Below are 20,000 nucleotides of genomic sequence, written 5' to 3'. Positions count from 1 at the left end.
CAAATAAGAATCCCCTTCGTTACATGATTTCTTCTTCATATAGATAGATATAGGATCTATAGGGCAATTACTTAGAAGTACATTTTGTGCAACAGCCCTTCCTATCTGATAGAAAAGGATCCCATGATCCTGAACCGATCTTACCTGGGATCGCAAATCCCAAGTTTGTCTATGAAGAGCGGATCAAATTGTATTAGTGTCTAGAATGGATTTCTTCTGTGTAATACTAATCGATAGGGCCTCATTGATAAGTGCTACAAGATCTCGTACATTGGAACCAATGGTTATGGACCCGAATCCATTAGTATGGAACATTTTCTTTTCCAAGTGAAATCCCCTAGTATATGAAAGAGTCAAAAAGTGCTTTCGTTGTTGTGGAATACGAAGCCTTCGTATCTTAATGCATGTATTTAATTGATTCGGGGCTATTAGAGCGGGATCCACTTTTTGCGGAATATGAGTCGAAGCAATAACAAGAATATTTCTAGTAGACCCTTTTTCACAATCCCTGGAGAGATAGTTCACTAATAGACCGAGGGATAAGTAATTCGACTCATTCACATCCAGATCATGAATGTTTGGAATCCATATTATGCAAGGAGACATTGCTTTTGCTAATTCGAATTGAAGGGTGATAGAAAATGGGTCTATTTCCGGCATCATATCCATAGTTAGCAGCTCCAGCTCCGTATCAAGGTCATAATCGATATCGTCACTAGCATCAATATAGTCACTAGCATCAATATCGTCACTAGCACTAGCATAAATATCGTCACTAAGATCAATAAGAGAACCTTTAGGCTTGTTATCCAGGAACTTGTTCAGAAATACCGTAATAAAAGGAACATAGGAGTTTGTCGCTAGGTATTTGACCAAATAGGATCGTCCAGTTCCTATAGAACCTATCACTAAAATACCTCTAGAGGGGGATAGGGCTAATCGGAGCGAAAAGGGTTTTCCATGAGATGGGAAATGAAAACTATTAGCCCCACACGAGGTTTGTGAATAAGTGATTGTCTGATAATGAGCAAGGAATACTCGTCTTTCTGTTAAACAAGATGTATTGAACTCATAATTCATTAGATACTTTTTATGAATGTCAACTAAGTGTCGTAAGTAAATTGCTCCCGGTTGTTCAATCATTTGATAACCAGAGTCATTCTTTGATAAATGATCACTATGAGTCAGACTCAATAGAATTTTATCAATCCTTTTTTCTGTCGTTAAAGTGGAGAACTGAACCAAGAATTCTCTTTCTTCATCATCAATCGAATCACTGCTCGCGACCCAGGATTCTATTTTATCATCAATCCAATCACCGTTCACCCTTTTTCTTTTTCTTATCAATGAATAGATCTCTTTACTTGTATGACTTAGATGTCTCGTATTTCTCGAAAAAGTGATTCGATTGATGGGATTTGGTATGATACTTATGAGATCGATGATATCGATTAGATTAATATTCAAATATTTTTTCTTAGAACGTATTGATTTGAACCCATAAGCGGGACCACTACCCAATAGCATGTTGTCGCCAGAAACAGAACCCCATATTTCTTCTAGGGAATCTCCTAATTGTTCCAAAGCAACCAAAAAGAGATTCTTTAACCAGAAGGAATTCGGTTCCGATGTAGGATACCTATCCAGAAGTTTTCGCAACTCAATCATGTATGATGGAATCATCAAAGATTTGACCTTTTCGAACTCTGTCTGTAACTCACTAGAGGCTCGAAAAACAAAGAGAAGATGTGTATGAACGAGATATCCAGCAAGAAGAAGAAGGAAAAGGATTGAATAGAAGAACTCCCGAACATTTGGCGATCCCAGATGTGTCCATATCAATGGTGACTCATTATTTTGATGAATCGTTTTTTCGTACAGAAGAAGATTATGTAAACACTTACTCGAAATCTCACTTATCAGATTCCATTGTGGAAGATACAAAATTTTCTGAAGAATTCGCCATGATATATCTGATCTGTACATAATATCATGAAGAATAGATAAAAATTTTGGATTGCTACTTAGTATTGACAATAGGTCTGAAAAAGTATCTAAAAATAGAAAATTTAGATATTTGTACCCTGTCGAAGTAAGGAACCATGGCATATATGTTTGGAATAGATTCCATTTTGAGAGAGTTGAAAAAGCACTATCTCGTTGAAAGGCTCTATACATCTGCCCTTTCTCAACGCATTTCTTTAGACAAAGACTCCGTTTTTTCCTCTTTTCCGATAGTAAATATTTCTCAGAACATAGAGTGTAAATCAAACCGAAATTGAGATTGAGATACTGATGCAAGTTCTTCCTTTCTGAATCAGATAGATTCATATTGGAAAGAGGTGGTTTACCATAAGTTCTTTCAAAATGGACTATTTGTCCCTCTGTTAGAGGTGTTCCAGAAATGCCTGCGATCGAGTAAATAGTTCTACGAACGAATAGATCGGATCGAATTGGAAAATCGTTAGGTATGCATATGTTAGATACCTGTGACTCAATTGGTGAAATAGTATCTCTCTCCAAAAAAGCATGTTTTTTTTTACCGACACACAAAGAAAATTTTTTGTTGTGAATGAACAAGATATTGAGGAATTGTCTATATGTAAAATCAGAATTATTGATACGGGCCTTTTCCATATAAAAAGGGAATCTTTTGTTACAATAGAAGCAGAAGTGATGTGGATTATTCAAGAATCGAAGTCGATTTGCTTTATAAAAAGAAGATATCAATGAACTTCTATGAAATGGTTTTACGGGATTCAACCAATTGTTTTGATCGTGGGATATCATTGAGAAATAGGAATCCGTGGTATCAAAGGATTTCCCGCGATTATTTCTAGTATGGAATGAGTCAATCATCCACTTTGGTATCTTATTGAACAAAAATGGTGATATTGTTCCTCCATTGATCAAGAATTTCGATTTTTGGAAAGTATCATGATCATCCATAATTAATACACAACTTTATTTCGATTATTTTTTGATTATTCCCAGAATTAATACACAACTTTTTCTTGAATCAACAAAAAACTGGATTGATAAATCCATTTACACTAATGAAAATGAAAAAAATCATGAAAGGCTTGAGAAAACAAATAAAAAAAAAAATTCGTTTATTTCGAATATAAAAAAAGCATTTTTGCTGTTTTTTAGTAATGACGAGATTAATAAGAATTCGAATATTTTTTCTAATTTGGCTTTTTTGTCACAAGCCTACGTATTTTACAAATTATCTCAAACCCCTATTTTTGACTTATACAAGGTAAGATCTGTTCTTCAGTATCGCGGAATGTCGTTATTTCTTAAAAATGAAATAAAAGATTATTTTGGAACCCAAGGAATAACTCATTCCGAGCTAAAGACTAAAAAACTTCCGAATTCTGGAATGAATCAATGGAAAAACTGGTTAAAATTGCAAAGTAATTATCAATATGATTTATCCCAGATAAAATGGTCTCAATTAGTACCCCAAAAAGTGCGGAATAGAATAACTGAACATTTTGCCATTGAAAATACAAATAATATTGAAAACTTTTTATTCTTATTGCCAAATAAAAAATCAAATTTTAAAAAGAACTATAGATATGATGTTTTATCATATAAATTTCTTTATTATGAAGATAAAAACAATTCATATACATATAGTTATGGGAGCCCATTCCAAGTAAATAAGACCAATGAATTTTCTTCTATTTATAATTACAACCTAAATAAAGACAAATTCATTGACATGTGGTGGAATATCCCTATCACTAATTATTTAGGAATAAAAAATATTATGGATATGGATATAGAGAAAAAGACCGATAGAAAATTTTTGGATTTGAAAATTATTCATTTTTGTCTTCGAAAGAAAGTCAACATTGAGGCCTGGGTCGATATCAGTATTGGCAGGAATGAAAATACTAAAACTGAACTTAAGAGTTATCAAATTGTTGATAAAATTGATAAGAAAAGTATTTTTTACACACCAATTTATCAAGAAATCAACCAACCCCATCAAAAAAAAAACGTTTTGGATTGGATGGGAATGAATGAAGAAATACTAAGTCGTCCCATATCAAATCTAGACTTTTGGTTTTTCTCCGAATTTCTCTTCTTTTATAATGCATATAAAATGAAACCTTGGTTTATACCAATAAATTTTCTTTTTTCAAATTCGAATGTAAGTGAAAATTTTAGTGAAAATAAAAACATCAATAGAAATAAAAAAACGAATCCCTTTATACCTTCAAATGAAAAAAAATATTTTGAATTAAAAAATAAGAATCAAGGCGAAAATGAATTTATAAGTAAAGAAACTCTTGGATCAGATGGTCAAGACAACTCTGAATCTGTTTTCTCAAATGGACAAAAAGATATTGAAGAAGATTATATAGGATCAAATCTGAAAAAGCCTAGAAAGAAAAAACAATCCAAGAGTGGTATAGAAACAGAAATGGATCTCTTACTGAAAAGATATTGGCTTGTTCAACTTCAACTCAGATGGGACAAAACCTTGGAGAAAAAACTGCTGAATAATATCAAAGTATATTGTTTCTTGCTTAAATCGATAAATCCAATAGAAATTGCTATCTCCGCTGTAGAAAAAAGAGAAATGAATTTAGATATACTACCACGTAACGAGGATTTCATTTGTAGAGAATTGGCGGAAAGGGGACTACTCATTATTGAACCGTTTCGTCTGTCTGCAAAAGACAACGGCCAATTTATTATATATCAAACGATAGGTATTTCATTGGTGCATAAGAGTAAACACCAAAAAAATCAAAAACGATATAGTGAAAATGTTGATAAAAGCATTTTCGGTGAACGAGACAAAAACCATTTTGACTTGCTTGCTCCTGAAAATATTTTATCTCCTAGGCGTCGAAGAGAATTGAGAATTCTAATTTGTTTAAATTCAAGGAATAATAATAAAGGTATGAATACAAACCCAACATTTTATAATGGAACTCAGGTAAAAAATTGTAGTCCATTTTTTGATGAAAACAAAGATATTGATCGAGATAAAAATACACTTAGAAAATTAAAATTATTTCTTTGGCCAAATTATAGATTGGAAGATTTAGCTTGTATGAATCGTTATTGGTTTGATACTAATAACGGAAGTCGTTTTAGTATCTTACGAATCCATATGTATCCGCAATTAAAAATAAATTTATGATCCATTTGTCTTATAGATTCCCTATTATTTGATAGAGAAATAGATGTACACACGCCTTGTCATACATTCAAGTCTGATACATGAATACTAATTCAATGAATTATCAATTGGATCTTGAAATGAATCAAGAGAATTTTATTTATTAAGTTTCTTTGATAAAATGTATCAATAAAATAAGGTTAAGATATTGTATATAACAGAGTAAAACAGATGGCATTATTATTACTGATCCGTAAAATTCCATATTTTGTAAAAATAAAAAAGGTAAGGAAGAGTAAGAATTTATGAAACAAAATTCATTCATATCTGTTATTTCGAATGAAAAAAAAGAAGAAAATAGGGGGTCTGTTGAATTTCAAGTATTGTGTTTTACCAATAAGATACGAAGACTTACTTCACATTTGGAATTGCACAAAAAAGATTATTCATCACAAAGAGGTTTACGAAAAATTCTGGGAAAACGTCAACGACTACTGGCTTATTTGTCAAATAAAAACAGAATACGTTATAAAGAATTAATCAGCCAATTGAACATTCGAGAACTAAAAACACGTTAATTTGAAGAGTTGTTTTGAATTATTTGATTTATTAGATCTTGAATTGAATTTTGATGAACTTTTTTTGTTTTCATCAATTCATGGAAAAATGAATTCGTGAAAAAATGAATCGGGGAAAAACCTATGACTGTACCAACTTCCAGAAAAGACCTCATGATAGTCAATATGGGCCCTCACCATCCATCAATGCATGGCGTTCTCCGACTCATCGTTACTTTAGACGGTGAAGATGTTATTGACTGTGAACCAATAGTGGGTTATTTACACAGAGGTATGGAAAAAATTGCGGAAAACCGAACAATTATACAATATTTGCCTTATGTAACACGTTGGGATTATTTAGCTACTATGTTCACAGAAGCAATAACTGTAAATGGACCCGAACAATTGGGAAATATTCAAGTCCCTAAAAGGGCTAGCTATATCAGAGTAATCATGTTGGAATTAAGTCGTATAGCTTCTCATTTGTTATGGCTAGGCCCCTTTATGGCAGATATTGGTGCGCAGACCCCCTTCTTCTATATTTTCAGAGAAAGAGAGTTGATATATGATTTATTCGAAGCTGCCACCGGTATGAGAATGATGCATAATTATTTTCGTATTGGAGGAGTAGCTGCCGATCTACCTTATGGGTGGATAGATAAATGTTTAGATTTTTGTGATTATTTTTTAATAGGACTTACTGAATACCAACAACTTATTACGCGAAATCCTATTTTTTTAGAACGAGTTGAAAACATAGGCATTATTAGTGGAGAAGAAGCAATAAATTGGGGTTTATCAGGACCGATGTTACGAGCTTACGGAATACAATGGGATCTTCGTAAAGTTGATCATTATGAGTGTTACGACGAATTTGATTGGGAAGTTCAATGGCAAAAAGAAGGAGACTCATTAGCTCGTTATTTAATCCGAATCAGTGAAATGGCAGAATCTATAAAAATTATTCAACAAGCGTTAGAAGGAATTCCGGGGGGTCCTTATGAAAATTTAGAAATTCGACGCTTTAATAAAATAAAATATCCTGAATGGAATGATTTTGAATATCGATTCATTAGTAAAAAACCATCTCCTGCTTTTGAATTGTCGAAACAAGAACTGTATGTAAGAGTAGAAGCCCCAAAAGGCGAATTAGGAATCTTTTTGATAGGAGATCAGAGTGTTTTTCCTTGGCGATGGAAAATTCGCCCGCCGGGTTTTATCAATTTGCAAATTCTTCCTCAGTTAGTTAAAAAAATGAAATTGGCTGATATTATGACGATACTAGGTAGCATAGATATCATTATGGGAGAAGTTGATCGTTGAAATGATAATTGATATAACAAAAGTACAAGCTATCAATTCTTTTTCCAGATTGGAATCCTTAAAAGAGGTTTATGGGACTATATGGCTGCTTTTCCCTATTTTGATTCTCGTATTGGGAATCACAATAGGTGTACTAGTAATTGTGTGGTTAGAAAGACAAATATCCGCAGGTATACAACAACGTATTGGACCTGAATATGCCGGTCCTTTGGGAATTCTTCAAGCTCTGGCGGACGGAACAAAACTACTTTTTAAAGAAAACCTTCTTCCGTCTAGAGGGGATACGTATTTGTTTAGTATTGGACCCTCTATAGCAGTTATATCAATTCTACTAAGTTATTCAGTAATTCCTTTTGGTTCTCGACTTGTTCTAGCCGATTTAAGTATTGGTGTTTTTTTATGGATTGCCATTTCAAGTATTGCTCCAATTGGACTTCTTATGTCAGGATATGGATCAAATAATAAATATTCCTTTTTAGGTGGTCTACGGGCAGCTGCTCAATCAATTAGTTATGAAATACCATTAACTCTATGTGTGTTAGCAATATCTCTACGTGTGATTCGTTGAAACATGGGTCTACCCTTGCCTCATTTCTTTTTATTTTGGGTTTCTAAGAATAAAAATGAAATGGATTGAATAGTATCTTCCTTTTTGTTAGTTACTGATCGGGTTGATAAAGTAAACCAGATAGTTAGATGAGTGAAAGAAAACAGCTTTCAAATTTGCAGTAAAAAGTTGAATCTCATTGCCTATGTACAAGGGTTAAACAAAAATAAACATAAGCCGTCAAGGCTGTTTCCCCCAAGATTGGTTATCCTGACTTGAAGCGGGTTGAAACGAATTATGGAGTTTTTACTTTCTTTTTTTTTTCTCTGTATAAAAATGGATGATATGAATTACCATAGAGGTTGAATAAACATGAGTGGATGATTAGGAACACCAAAGTACACAAAGGATTTGTATGTAATAGAGATTGTGTAACTTATCCGACGAGATATTTTTACATAAAATAAATACGAATTGAGACTTTAAATTTGTAGAAATGATCAAGTAGTACTCCCACAAATTCCGATCCAGAGTATGCTCCTATCCACTGATTAAGTGAATAACTATCAGGAACGAAGTAATCTTTTACTTTTTTATTTTAAGACTAAAAAAAATCCAGGAAATAAGAGGTCGAAAAAAAAAAGATAATATGAATATAAAAATATAAAATATATAACTGGAATTATAAAAAAATATTTTTCCAATATCCATATTCAAGCATTAAGTTATTACTAAAAAAAAATGGAAATTCTTGAAAGTTAGTTAAAGTAAAGGATGAGATCAATTCCGAAGCATTTGTTAGAGCATAGCAGACAGAATTTCATTGGTCTAATTCAGGATTTTTCGATTGATTTGAAATTTACTTCTTCTACAAGCATATGAAGATTTAAAGAATATCAATCAGTCCTTAGATTTATTTATGGCTCTTGAGGAGCCGTATGAGGTGAAAATCTCATGTACGGTTCTGTAATAGCGATGACAAGAGTGATTTTCTCATCGACTATGATTATCTAACAGTTTAAGTACAGTTGATATAGTTGAGGCACAATCAAAATATGGTTTTTTGGGATGGAATTTGTGGCGGCAACCTATAGGGTTTATTGTTTTTATAATTTCTTCTCTAGCTGAATGCGAGAGATTGCCTTTTGATTTACCAGAAGCAGAAGAAGAATTAGTAGCAGGTTATCAAACCGAATATTCCGGTATTAAATTTGGTTTATTTTATGTTGCGTCTTATCTAAATCTACTAATCTCTTCTTTATTTGTAACCGTTCTTTATTTGGGTGGTTGGAATCTTTCTATTCCACACATAGTCATTTCTGGCTTTTTTGAAATAAATAAAATAGATGGAGTTTTTGGAACGACAATTAGTATTTTCATTACATTAGCTAAAACTTTTTTGTTCTTGTTCATTCCTATCACAACAAGATGGACTTTACCTAGACTGAGAATGGACCAATTATTAAATCTTGGATGGAAATTTCTTTTACCTATTTCTTTAGGTAATCTATTATTAACAACTTCTTCCCAACTCCTTTCATTATAAATTCTAAAAAAAAAGAATATTTTATATTCACTCTAACTTAATTCACAACTTGTTCCAAACAAGAGAAAGAAACAAAATCTTATTTTTTTTTATTGATATTTACTATATGTTCCCTATGGTAACTGGGTTCATCAATTATGGTCAACAAACAATACGTGCGGCAAGGTACATTGGTCAAGGTTTTATGATTACTTTATCCCACGCTAATCGTTTACCCGTAACTATTCAATATCCGTATGAAAAATTGATCACATCAGAGCGTTTTCGTGGTCGAATTCATTTTGAATTTGATAAATGCATTGCTTGTGAAGTATGTGTTCGTGCATGTCCTATAGATTTACCCGTTGTTGATTGGAAATTGGAAACGGATCTTCGAAAGAAACGGTTGCTTAATTATAGCATTGATTTCGGAATTTGTATTTTTTGTGGTAATTGTGTTGAGTATTGTCCAACAAATTGTTTATCAATGACTGAAGAATATGAGCTTTCGACTTATGATCGTCACGAATTAAATTATAATCAAATTTCTCTGGGCCGTTTACCAATATCAATAACTGATGATTACACAATTCGACCAATTTTGAATTCACCTCAACCAAAAGAGCAATTCCGTGATTGAAGAGCAATTCTCAATTATTAAATTTCTTTTTTTTCTTGTTCAATAACTATAAATTTTGATTATTCAATATTCCTATTTATTGGTGAAAATCGAAACTTTATTTGGATTTTAAATATGTTTACTGTAATTGTAATGGTTTTAAATAGTTTTAGTTGCGAACTACCCAAACCAATGCGATAGGTTCAATAACTTTACTTTACTCACATCAAGTGATACGCATTAGGATTTAAAATCAAAAATGCATAAACTTTTTTTTTCCTGTTCAAGTCAATAAAATCATGAAACATTCCGATTTTTTTATTTCTTATTTTACATATAATGGATTTACCTGGACCAATACATGATTTTCTTTTAGTTTTTCTGGGGTCGGGCCTTATATTAGGTGGTCTAGGAGTAGTATTATTTACCAATACAATTTTTTCTGCTTTTTCGTTAGGATTGGTTCTTGTTTGTATATCTTTATTCTATATTCTAGCAAATTCCCATTTTGTAGCTTCTGCACAACTCCTTATTTATGTGGGAGCTATAAATATATTAATAATATTTTCTGTAATGTTCATGAATGGTCCGGAATATGACACAGATTTCCGTCTGTGGACTGTGGGGGACGGGATTACCTTATTGGTTTGTGCAAGTCTTTTTGTTTCATTAACTATTACTATTCTAAATACGTCCTGGTATGGGATTATTTGGACTACAAAATCAAATCAGATTCTAGAACAAGATCTGATAAGCGCTAGTCAACAAATAGGAATTCATTTATCAACCGATTTTTTTCTTCCATTTGAACTCATTTCAATAATTCTTTTAGTTGCTTTAATAGGTGCAATTGGCGTGGCTCGTCAATAATAATTCATTTGATTTTTTAAAATAGCAATCAAAAAAAATGATATTTTATCATATTCATTTTCATTCTAGTCAATCAAATTGGTTTAATTCAATTTATTATTCTATTATCATATCATTTTTTTGTTCTTCATTTTTTTTTGTATTATAACTTATTATATTCTAGTTAATCAAATGGGTTTAATTGTTGTTCATATTCAAATGAATAGAGATTGATAAGGAGTTGGTCAATGATACTCGAACATGTACTTGTTTTGAGTTCTTTTTTATTTTCGATCGGCATTTATGGATTAGTCACGAGTCGAAATTTGGTTCGGGCTCTGATGTGTCTTGAACTTATATTGAATGCAGTTAATCTAAATTTTGTAACATTTTCTGATTTTTTTGATAGTCGCCAATTAAAAGGAAATATTTTCTCAATTTTTGTTATAGCTATTGCAGCCGCTGAAGCAGCTATTGGCCCGGCTATTGTTTCTTCAATTTATCGTAACAGAAAATCAATTCGTATCAATCAATCGAATTTATTGAATAAATAGTTTATAGTATTTATTTTTTCATTTTTTTAGTCTAAAATTTTATTCTAGAAATTGAAATTTGAATAATCATTAATTCAAATTAAATTCCTAGATATCACACTTTAAGATATACTTTCACAAATGTAAGAAATCAAAGTATTTTGGACCTCTTTTACATTTATCTATTTTATATTTAGTTTCTAATATTCTAATAAGTCGCCGATCCAATCTAGAATTAGATCGAACTTCTGGGAAATCATCGATTCGTCTGGTAATTTATTCATCTGGTATTTTAATATGTATTTCATTTACTTTACTAGAACTAGAACTAGATCGAAAATTAATGAAGTTAAAAAAATTATAGATCCAATGTCACATTCAGTTAAGATTTATGATACATGTATAGGATGTACTCAATGTGTCCGAGCTTGCCCCACAGATGTATTAGAAATGATACCTTGGGATGGATGTAAGGCTAAACAAATAGCTTCTGCTCCAAGAACAGAGGATTGTGTTGGTTGTAAGAGATGTGAATCTGCTTGTCCAACAGATTTTTTAAGCGTTCGAGTTTATTTATGGCATGAAACAACTCGCAGTATGGGTCTAGCTTATTGATACGTTTCAGAAAATTCCATTTGAATCCATTTATTCTATCATTGGATTTTTTTTACCGACAAAAACCCGTACCCCAAAAAATATCTTTTTGGGTACGGGTTTTTTTGGCCCAAGTGTATCTTGTCTTTACTACGAATTATTTTCCCTGGTTAACAACAATTGTAGTTTTACCCATATTTGCAGGTTCTTTAATTTTCTTATTTCCTCATAGAGGAAATAAGGTTATCCGCTGGTATACTATATGTATATCCATTTTAGAGCTCCTTCTAACAACTTATGCGTTTTGTTATCATTTCCAACCGGACGATCCATTAATCCAACTGTCAGAAGATTATAAATGGATCCAATTTTTTGATTTCCATTGGAGATTAGGAATTGACGGACTTTCGATAGGACCCATTTTACTGACGGGATTCATCACCACTTTAGCTACTCTAGCGGCTTGGCCGGTTACTCGAGATTCTCGATTATTCCATTTCCTAATGTTAGCAATGTATAGTGGTCAAATAGGATCATTTTCGTCCCGAGACCTTTTACTTTTTTTCCTAATGTGGGAATTAGAATTAATTCCTGTTTATCTACTTTTATCCATGTGGGGAGGAAAAAAACGTCTCTACTCTGCTACGAAATTTATTTTGTATACTGCAGGGGGTTCCATTTTTCTATTATTGGGAGTTCTGGGTATTGGTTTATATGGTTCCAATGAACCGACATTAAATTTGGAAACATTAATTAATCAATCGTATCCTGTAGCATTAGAAATAATATTCTATATTGGATTTTTTATTGCTTTTGCTGTCAAATTGCCCATTATACCTTTACATACATGGTTACCAGATACCCACGGAGAAGCACATTACAGTACTTGTATGCTTCTAGCTGGAATCTTATTAAAAATGGGAGCATATGGATTGATTCGGATCAATATGGAATTATTACCTCACGCTCATTCTATATTTTCTCCTTGGTTGATAATAATAGGCACAATACAAATAATCTATGCAGCTTCAACATCTCCCGGGCAACGTAATTTAAAAAAAAGAATAGCCTATTCCTCTGTATCTCACATGGGTTTCATAATTATAGGAATTAGTTCTATAACTGATACGGGGCTTAATGGGGCCATTTTACAAATAATTTCTCATGGATTTATTGGTGCTGCACTTTTTTTCTTAGCGGGAACGAGTTACGATAGAATACGTCTTGTTTATCTCGACGAAATGGGCGGAATAGCGATTCCAATGCCAAAAATATTCACACTCTTTAGTAGCTTTTCAATGGCATCCCTTGCACTACCGGGAATGAGTGGTTTCATTGCAGAATTAATAGTATTTTTTGGAATAATTACCAGCCAAAAATATCTATTAATACCTAAAATACTAATTATTTTTGGAATGGCAATTGGAATGGTATTAACTCCTATTTATTTATTATCTATGTTACGTCAAATGTTCTATGGATATAAATTATTTAACAGTACAAACTCTTACTTTTTTGATGCTGGGCCGCGAGAGTTGTTTGTTTCGACTTCTATCTTTCTGCCAGTACTAGGTATTGGAGTTTACCCAGATTTCGTTCTCTCACTATCAGTTGAGAAAGTGGAAGCTATTGTATCGAATTTTTTTTATAGATAGATTTCTTTTCATTTGATTAAATCAAATGAAAAGGAAGTTTTCTTTACATAACAAAGAAACAAAACTGAATCGCAATTCGAATCAGGCATGTTTAACGTTTGTGAGAACCGTTTAAATCATGATTTAAACGGTTCTCACCTGCTTATAATAAACTTGCTTATGTCTTGTCCTATATTTGTATTTGTAAGGTCTTTTCTTCCATTTAATTAAGCGTTAATGGAAATGAACCATAACTATGTAGCCCTATTCCTAATAGATTGACCCCAAAATAGCATATCCAAATTATAAGAAAACCTATAAACGCCACAATTGCAGAACTTGCACTCCGAAAATTTCGATTTGTTCGGATATGTAAATAAATTGCAAATACGGTCCAAGTGATAAATGCCCAAGTTTCTTTGGGGTCCCAATTCCAATACGATCCCCACGCCTCATTGGCCCATACTGCTCCTGAAAGAATACCCATAGTTAAAAAGATAAAGCCTAGACTAATAACACGATAACTCCAATGATCCAGCTGTTCAATCAATTGGGATCTGTAATAATTTCGAACATAAAAGGGCGAAGTGTTTTGGACACTATTGGTTTTTTCATTCATGTATTGAATCTCAGCGAAGAAAAATGACTTATTTAATACATATTTTCGTTTATCAAAAATATATTTTTGAAATGTAATCGTTAGAAGTGTTACTGATAATAATGATCCACATAAAAGAGCTGCATAACCTAATACCATCATACTTACATGCATCATTAACCATTGAGATTGGAGAGCGGGTACTAATATTGCGGATTGATGCATTTCTGTTAAAAAGCCCGACGTAGCAAATCCTTGAGTCAAAATAGCACTTGGCGCAGTTATTGCACTTAATGAATTTTTATCTTTTTTTAAAAAATATGGAATCAAATGACTAAGGTAGAAACTCCAGGAAAGGAAGATTAATGATTCATATAGATCACTTAATGGTAAATGTTTCCAATAAACCCAACGAGTAATTAATAATCCTGTTAGACAGAAAAAAGTAACTATCATGCCGTTTTCGAATGAATTATATAGTCCTACTTTTTCATTGACTAATAAAGTGATCAAATGGAGTATAATTACAACGGAAACCGTTGAAAAGGAAATATGAGTTAAAATATGCTCTAAAGTGGAAAAAATCATAATATAAAATTAAAAAAAAAAAATGCATTTTCATTATTTATTATAGGTTATAGGACTGTTGAAATTTTTTAAGAATTTCAACAATGTCATGCCGCCACTCGGACTCGAACCGAGATGCTCTCGCACTGCTTCCTAAGAGCAGCGTGTCTACCGATTTCACCATAGCGGCTTGTTTGAAATCATAATAACCCATTTTTATTTATTCGTCGAGATTAATTCAATATAGTATTTTATTTTTTGAACCATTTCAATTAAATCAAAATGACTACAAAAGTATTTGCAAACCAAAATTGAAATGGTTCATATTCATGATAATAATAACTTTTTTCGTTATTTTTTTTGTATTTTAAATCAATTTTTAATTTAATTTTATAGTACTCTTTTAATTTGTCAACGGACTTTTGTATAGTTTATGTTTTCTTGAAATAAAACCTTGTAACTAGAAGATTCTTCGTTTCAGCCCAGGATAGACCTCAATAAAGGTCTTTCTCACTTTCTTTTTTTGATAAAAAAAAAATAATTTTTTAGCTGATTTCAAAACTAACAAATAACAAATACATAGATTATTGCACTACATAAAAAAATCGAATAGTTTGGATCCAAAATTCAACACGGCATCGAAAGGATTTTTTCTTTAAATAGATAGTTTTTTATCCAAAATAAACAAAATAAACAAATTGGTAGAATTTTTACGGGTAAGTATTGAACCGGATATAGCATATAAAAAAATCCGGATCTCTATTGAAACGTTTTTCAAAAACAAAAAAAAAAAATTCTTTCCACATATATATAATATTCAAGTAAAACTAAAATATAGTTTTAAATTTAAAGGGCTTTTTATTTATTTTCAACGGGGGAATATAGAGAATATAGCAACTTCAAGAAAGAATGCTTCCGTAAGTTAAAGTGGAACCACTTTCTATTTGTCTTTTTTTACAAAATAGATAGAAAAAACTTTTCTGAGTTTTTTTATTGTATTGTGACAAAATAAATATATATAAATATATTAAAGGGTTGATTAAGGGTTGATGGGGAAAAAAATCCCCATCTTATATCTTATAAATAACAAAAATAGACTCAAAAAAAAGGTGATGAAATATTCTCTATATATAGTTTTTCAAACAAAAAGTACTATTTTATGGTCGGCTTAAGAGTTGTTATTTTCCATATCATAAACAAAAAGTCCCAATTTTATATAGTTCGAAATATTTAGTAAATCCAAACTTATTTAAAATTTAAATCGTTTCTTTTCGATATTTTTGATTCTAAATAAAAAAGGAAATTATTCCGAATTTGGTATACCTTTTTTCTTTGAGTCACGTGGATTTGGATTATTCCAAGGTTTGATTACTTATTTTTCTTACAAAAAAACTTTTGGAATTCCCAGTAGCAATAGATTTTGCTAAAGAAAAGGCTTTTAACGCTGCCCAATGCCCCTTTTTTTTCCAAAGATTTTTTCGAATACGCTTTTTGTAAATCGAAGTACGTTTTTTTGGAACTGCCATTTCAATTTTAATTGATTATTCAGTGTTAGATTTTGGATGTGAAAGACATCTAGTGTTCAAACGAATCTTTGTTTTCTATTAATTATCTATGTATTTAGATTCTAGACGATACCCTCTATTATTCAATTTTTGAAAATGGAAAAACATAATATAACTATAAACTAGAAATATATTTTCTATATTTTTCTTCTATTTCTTTTTGCTGTGTTACATTTAATTTCCATGTATGTAGCAAATCACATTGAAAACTTTAATAACCCAACCTTTAAATTAGATTTAAATTGAAAAACTTAAATTCATTTTTGAAAATATATCGAAGTTTTTATTTTCAAATTGAAATGATCTCAATAAATGAATTTGTTTAAAAGATCCAAGATTTTAGGCATTTTTTTATTCTATGTTATAGAAACTAGAAAGTAAAGTTAAAGTAACCGATATAAAAAATCGATAACTAAAAAAATAGAAGTTTTTCTATGTTTTTGTTTGGAATAGAAGACAATCAAATCATTTTGCATAAAATAAGTTATTAATTGTGAATAACCTACAAAATAAATTATTAAAAATATTTCATTTTTTTTATCATTATTGACTTTATTAGATCTTTTAATAGATTTTAAGATTTTGTTTAGCCTTTAATTCTGAAATTCTGAATATATTTTCGAAATAACTTAAATCGAAATGAAAGTGGAATTTGTTTTATCTTCCTATGCAATATTTTGCATTTATTCTTACGTATTCACTTTTACTAACAAATACATTATTTGAATTTGACCAATTATAATTTCGTGGTTTGAATATTAAAAAAATACTTCCACATCAATATTAATATTTGATATCGACTTGAAAAAAACAAAAAAAAATTCTATTTCGATTTAAGTTATTAGATATCTTAATTTTTTTATTGATTTCTTTCAAAAGAGGCAAGAGCCTATGAATCGTAAACAAAAAAATAAATATTAATTAAATACAAAAAAATAAAATATAAAAATTTTCTATTCTATTATGGAACATATATACCAATATGCATGGATCATACCCTTACTTCCACTTCCAGTTCCTTTGTTAATAGGAGCTGGACTTTTCTTTTTTCCGATAGCAACAAAAAATCTTCGACGGATATGGGCTTTTTCGAGTATTTCGTTGTTAAGTATAGTTATGGTTTTTTCGATGAATCTGTCTATTCAGCAAATAAATAGTAATTTTATTTACCAATATGTCTGGTCTTGGACCATTAATAATGATTTTTCTTTAGAATTTGGCTACTTGCTCGATCCACTTACTTCTATTATGTCAATGTTAATTACTATTGTTGCAATTCTGGTTCTTATTTATAGTGATAATTATATGTCTCATGATCAGGGATATTTGCGATTTTTTGCGTATATGAGTTTTTTCAATACGTCGATGTTGGGTTTAGTTACTAGTTCAAATTTGATACAAATTTATATTTTTTGGGAATTAGTTGGAATGTGTTCATATCTATTAATAGGTTTTTGGTTCACAAGGCCTATTGCCGCAAATGCTTGTCAAAAAGCGTTTGTGACTAATCGTGTAGGAGATTTTGGTTTATTATTAGGAATTTTAGGTCTTTATTGGATAACAGGTAGTTTCGAATTTCGGGATTTGTTTGAAATATTCAATAACTTAATTAATGCTAATCAGGTCAATTCCTTATTTTGTATTTTATGTGCTTTCTTATTATTTGCTGGTGCAATTGCTAAATCTGCCCAATTTCCCCTTCATGTATGGTTACCCGATGCTATGGAGGGACCTACCCCTATTTCAGCTCTTATACATGCTGCTACCATGGTAGCAGCGGGAATTTTTCTAGTCGCTCGACTGCTTCCTCTTTTCATAGTTATACCTTACATAATGTATGGAATATCTTTTATAGGTATAATAACAGTACTTTTAGGCGCGACTTTAGCTCTTGCTCAAAAAGACATTAAGCGAAGTTTAGCTTATTCTACAATGTCTCAATTGGGTTATATGATGTTAGCTCTAGGTATGGGTTCTTATCGAGCGGCTTTATTTCATTTGATTACTCATGCTTATTCAAAAGCATTATTGTTTTTAGGGTCCGGATCTATTATTCATTCAATGGAAACTATTGTTGGATATTCTCCGGATAAAAGTCAGAATATGATTCTTATGGGGGGGTTAACAAAACATGTGCCAATTACAAAAAATGCTTTTTTAATAGGTACACTTTCTCTTTGTGGTATTCCACCGCTTGCTTGTTTTTGGTCCAAAGATGAAATTCTTAATGATAGTTGGATCTATTCGCCAATTTTTGCAATAATAGCTTATTTCACAGCTGGATTAACCGCCTTTTATATGTTTCGAATCTATTTACTTACGTTTGAAGGCCATTTAAACCTTTTTTTTAAAAATTACAGTGGAAAAAAAAGTAGTTCGTTTTATTCAATATCTTTATGGGGTAAAAAAGAATTAAAAAGCATTAATCCAAAATTTCCTTTATTAACCTTATTAACACTGAATAATAAAGAAAAGACTCATTTCTTTTCGAAAAAACCATATCAAATTGATAGAAATTTCCGAAAAATGATGCGACCTTTTCTTACTATTACTGATTTTGCCAATAAGAATATTTCTTTATATCCTCATGAATCGGACAATACTATGTTATTTCCTCTGATTGTATTGATTCTGTTTACTTTTTTTATTGGATTCATAGGAATTCCATTTAATAAAGAAGAAATGGATTTGGATATATTAACTAAATGGTTAAATCCATCTATAAATCTTTTACATTCAAATTCGAATGATTCCGTAGATTGGTATGATTTTGTGATAAATGCAACTTTTTCGGTGAGTATAGCCTATTTAGGAATATTTATAGCCTTCCTTTTGTATAAACCCATTTATTCATCGTTAAAAAGTTTTGACTTAATCAATTCATTTGATAAAAAAGGTCAAAAGAGAGTTTTTGGGGACAAAATATTAAATATAATATATAATTGGTCTGCTAACCGCGGTTATATAGATGCTTTTTATGAAATATTCTTAATTAAGGGTGTAAGAGCTTTAGCTGAACTAATTTCTGCTTTTGATAGACGAATAATTGATGGGATTCCGAATGGTTTTGGTGTTACCAGTTTTTTTGTAGGGGAGGGTATTAAGTATGTAGGAGGGGGTCGAATCTCCTCGTATCTTTTTTGGTATTTATTCTATGTATCCATTTTTTTATTAATTTACTATTTTGTTTTCTAAGCATAATCTTGTTTTTTTATCGAGTACATCTATATAAAAAATGTCTTTGTCTAGAACCGTAATTCTATTATTTAATTCATTGCTTAAACTGTTTCTTTTTTGTTCATTTGTAGAAATCCAATTATTGGATAGTTCATCATCATATAAGAATTTTTCTGTTGTATCCAAAGAAATCTTTCTTTGTATCATTTCCCAGAAAATTGATAAACTGGGTGGATATGTAAAAGAAATTCTTTGTTTTCCATCATTTTGACATGTATAAAAAAAATATTGTGACATTTCATTTCTTACCGCATTTTCAAATCGATTGTTTTTTATATATCGCGTTGGACGATTCCAACGTTTATAGTCGAAAAGAAGAAAAAGAAGGGATTTTTCAAACCCGAAGAAGTTTTTCTTTTCTTCTTTAAGTATTTCTAACGAAGTTGGGCTATTTTTATAGCATGCTTCTTTTAAGTGCAAGTGGAATTCATCCTTTGTTTTGTCCTTTCCATTCACTCGGATCTTTTCCATTTCATCGATTTGGATTTTGTCCGGATCCTCCTTTTCTTCCGAAAAAAGGGAAGGAGAAGGATCTTCTTCGGTGAATCCCTCTTCTTCCTGTTCTGTTTCTTCCTCACTTTCTTTCGTTTCTGGGGTTTCTTTCAGTTTTTTAGTAAAAATAGGTGACGGCATTCTGCCTAAATAGTAGACACAGGTAATAAAGAAGAGAATACTAAAGATTCGAGCCATAGAATTTCTCAAT

General features: G+C 31.1%; 7 protein-coding genes and 2 pseudogenes across 7 annotated transcripts in view; 6 read left to right on the top strand and 3 right to left on the bottom strand.

Annotated features, from left to right (window-relative positions):
* The window catches only part of LOC130802087 (NAD(P)H-quinone oxidoreductase subunit 2 B, chloroplastic-like), an 8,048-nt pseudogene extending 5,404 nt beyond the window's left edge, over positions 1-2,644 (top strand).
* Positions 1-2,949, bottom strand: part of LOC130802046 (protein Ycf2-like) — a 3,993-nt pseudogene extending 1,044 nt beyond the window's left edge.
* A 43-nt stretch (positions 2,950-2,992) lies between these two features.
* Positions 2,993-5,537, top strand: LOC130802055 (protein TIC 214-like). The gene has a single exon (XM_057665967.1). The coding sequence runs from the start codon at positions 3,290-3,292 to the stop codon at positions 5,165-5,167; it is 1,878 nt and encodes a 625-aa protein (XP_057521950.1). The 5' UTR covers positions 2,993-3,289; the 3' UTR covers positions 5,168-5,537.
* Positions 5,538-5,705: 168 nt separating this feature from the next.
* On the top strand, positions 5,706-9,754 carry LOC130802085 (uncharacterized). The gene is given in 4 exon segments (XM_057665990.1): positions 5,706-6,994; positions 7,053-7,585; positions 8,562-9,078; positions 9,188-9,754. Coding segments are annotated over 4 exon segments (2,751 nt in total). The 5' UTR covers positions 5,706-5,847; the 3' UTR covers positions 9,742-9,754.
* A 291-nt stretch (positions 9,755-10,045) lies between these two features.
* Positions 10,046-10,592, top strand: LOC130802076 (NAD(P)H-quinone oxidoreductase subunit 6, chloroplastic). Its single transcript, XM_057665984.1, has one exon. It carries the CDS (start codon positions 10,060-10,062, stop codon positions 10,588-10,590), a length of 531 nt encoding a protein of 176 aa, XP_057521967.1. The 5' UTR covers positions 10,046-10,059; the 3' UTR covers positions 10,591-10,592.
* An 807-nt stretch (positions 10,593-11,399) lies between these two features.
* On the top strand, positions 11,400-13,370 carry LOC130802093 (NAD(P)H-quinone oxidoreductase chain 4, chloroplastic). Its single transcript, XM_057665995.1, has 2 exons — positions 11,400-11,701; positions 11,809-13,370. Exons 1-2 carry the CDS (start codon positions 11,400-11,402, stop codon positions 13,349-13,351), a joined length of 1,845 nt encoding a protein of 614 aa, XP_057521978.1. The 3' UTR covers positions 13,352-13,370.
* A 178-nt stretch (positions 13,371-13,548) lies between these two features.
* LOC130802065 (cytochrome c biogenesis protein CcsA) lies at positions 13,549-14,713 on the bottom strand. Its single transcript, XM_057665976.1, has one exon. It carries the CDS (start codon positions 14,514-14,516, stop codon positions 13,554-13,556), a length of 963 nt encoding a protein of 320 aa, XP_057521959.1. The 5' UTR covers positions 14,517-14,713; the 3' UTR covers positions 13,549-13,553.
* Positions 14,714-17,023: 2,310 nt separating this feature from the next.
* On the top strand, positions 17,024-19,110 carry LOC130802544 (NAD(P)H-quinone oxidoreductase subunit 5, chloroplastic-like). Its single transcript, XM_057666555.1, has 2 exons — positions 17,024-18,853; positions 19,099-19,110. The coding sequence occupies exons 1-2, from the start codon at positions 17,024-17,026 to the stop codon at positions 19,108-19,110; spliced, it is 1,842 nt and encodes a 613-aa protein (XP_057522538.1).
* A 62-nt stretch (positions 19,111-19,172) lies between these two features.
* Positions 19,173-20,000, bottom strand: part of LOC130802061 (protein TIC 214-like) — a 2,103-nt gene continuing 1,275 nt past the window's right edge. Inside the window, exon 1 of the mRNA XM_057665973.1 lies at positions 19,173-20,000. This exon is cut by the window's right edge and continues 1,275 nt beyond it. Within this exon, the coding sequence (XP_057521956.1) occupies positions 19,232-20,000 (769 nt within the window). The 3' untranslated portion in view covers positions 19,173-19,231.

This window comes from Amaranthus tricolor, chromosome 16 (genome assembly GCF_026212465.1).
Source record: "Amaranthus tricolor cultivar Red isolate AtriRed21 chromosome 16, ASM2621246v1, whole genome shotgun sequence".
Taxonomy (NCBI): domain Eukaryota; kingdom Viridiplantae; phylum Streptophyta; class Magnoliopsida; order Caryophyllales; family Amaranthaceae; genus Amaranthus; species Amaranthus tricolor.
This window is presented reverse-complemented; position numbering and strand designations above follow the sequence as displayed.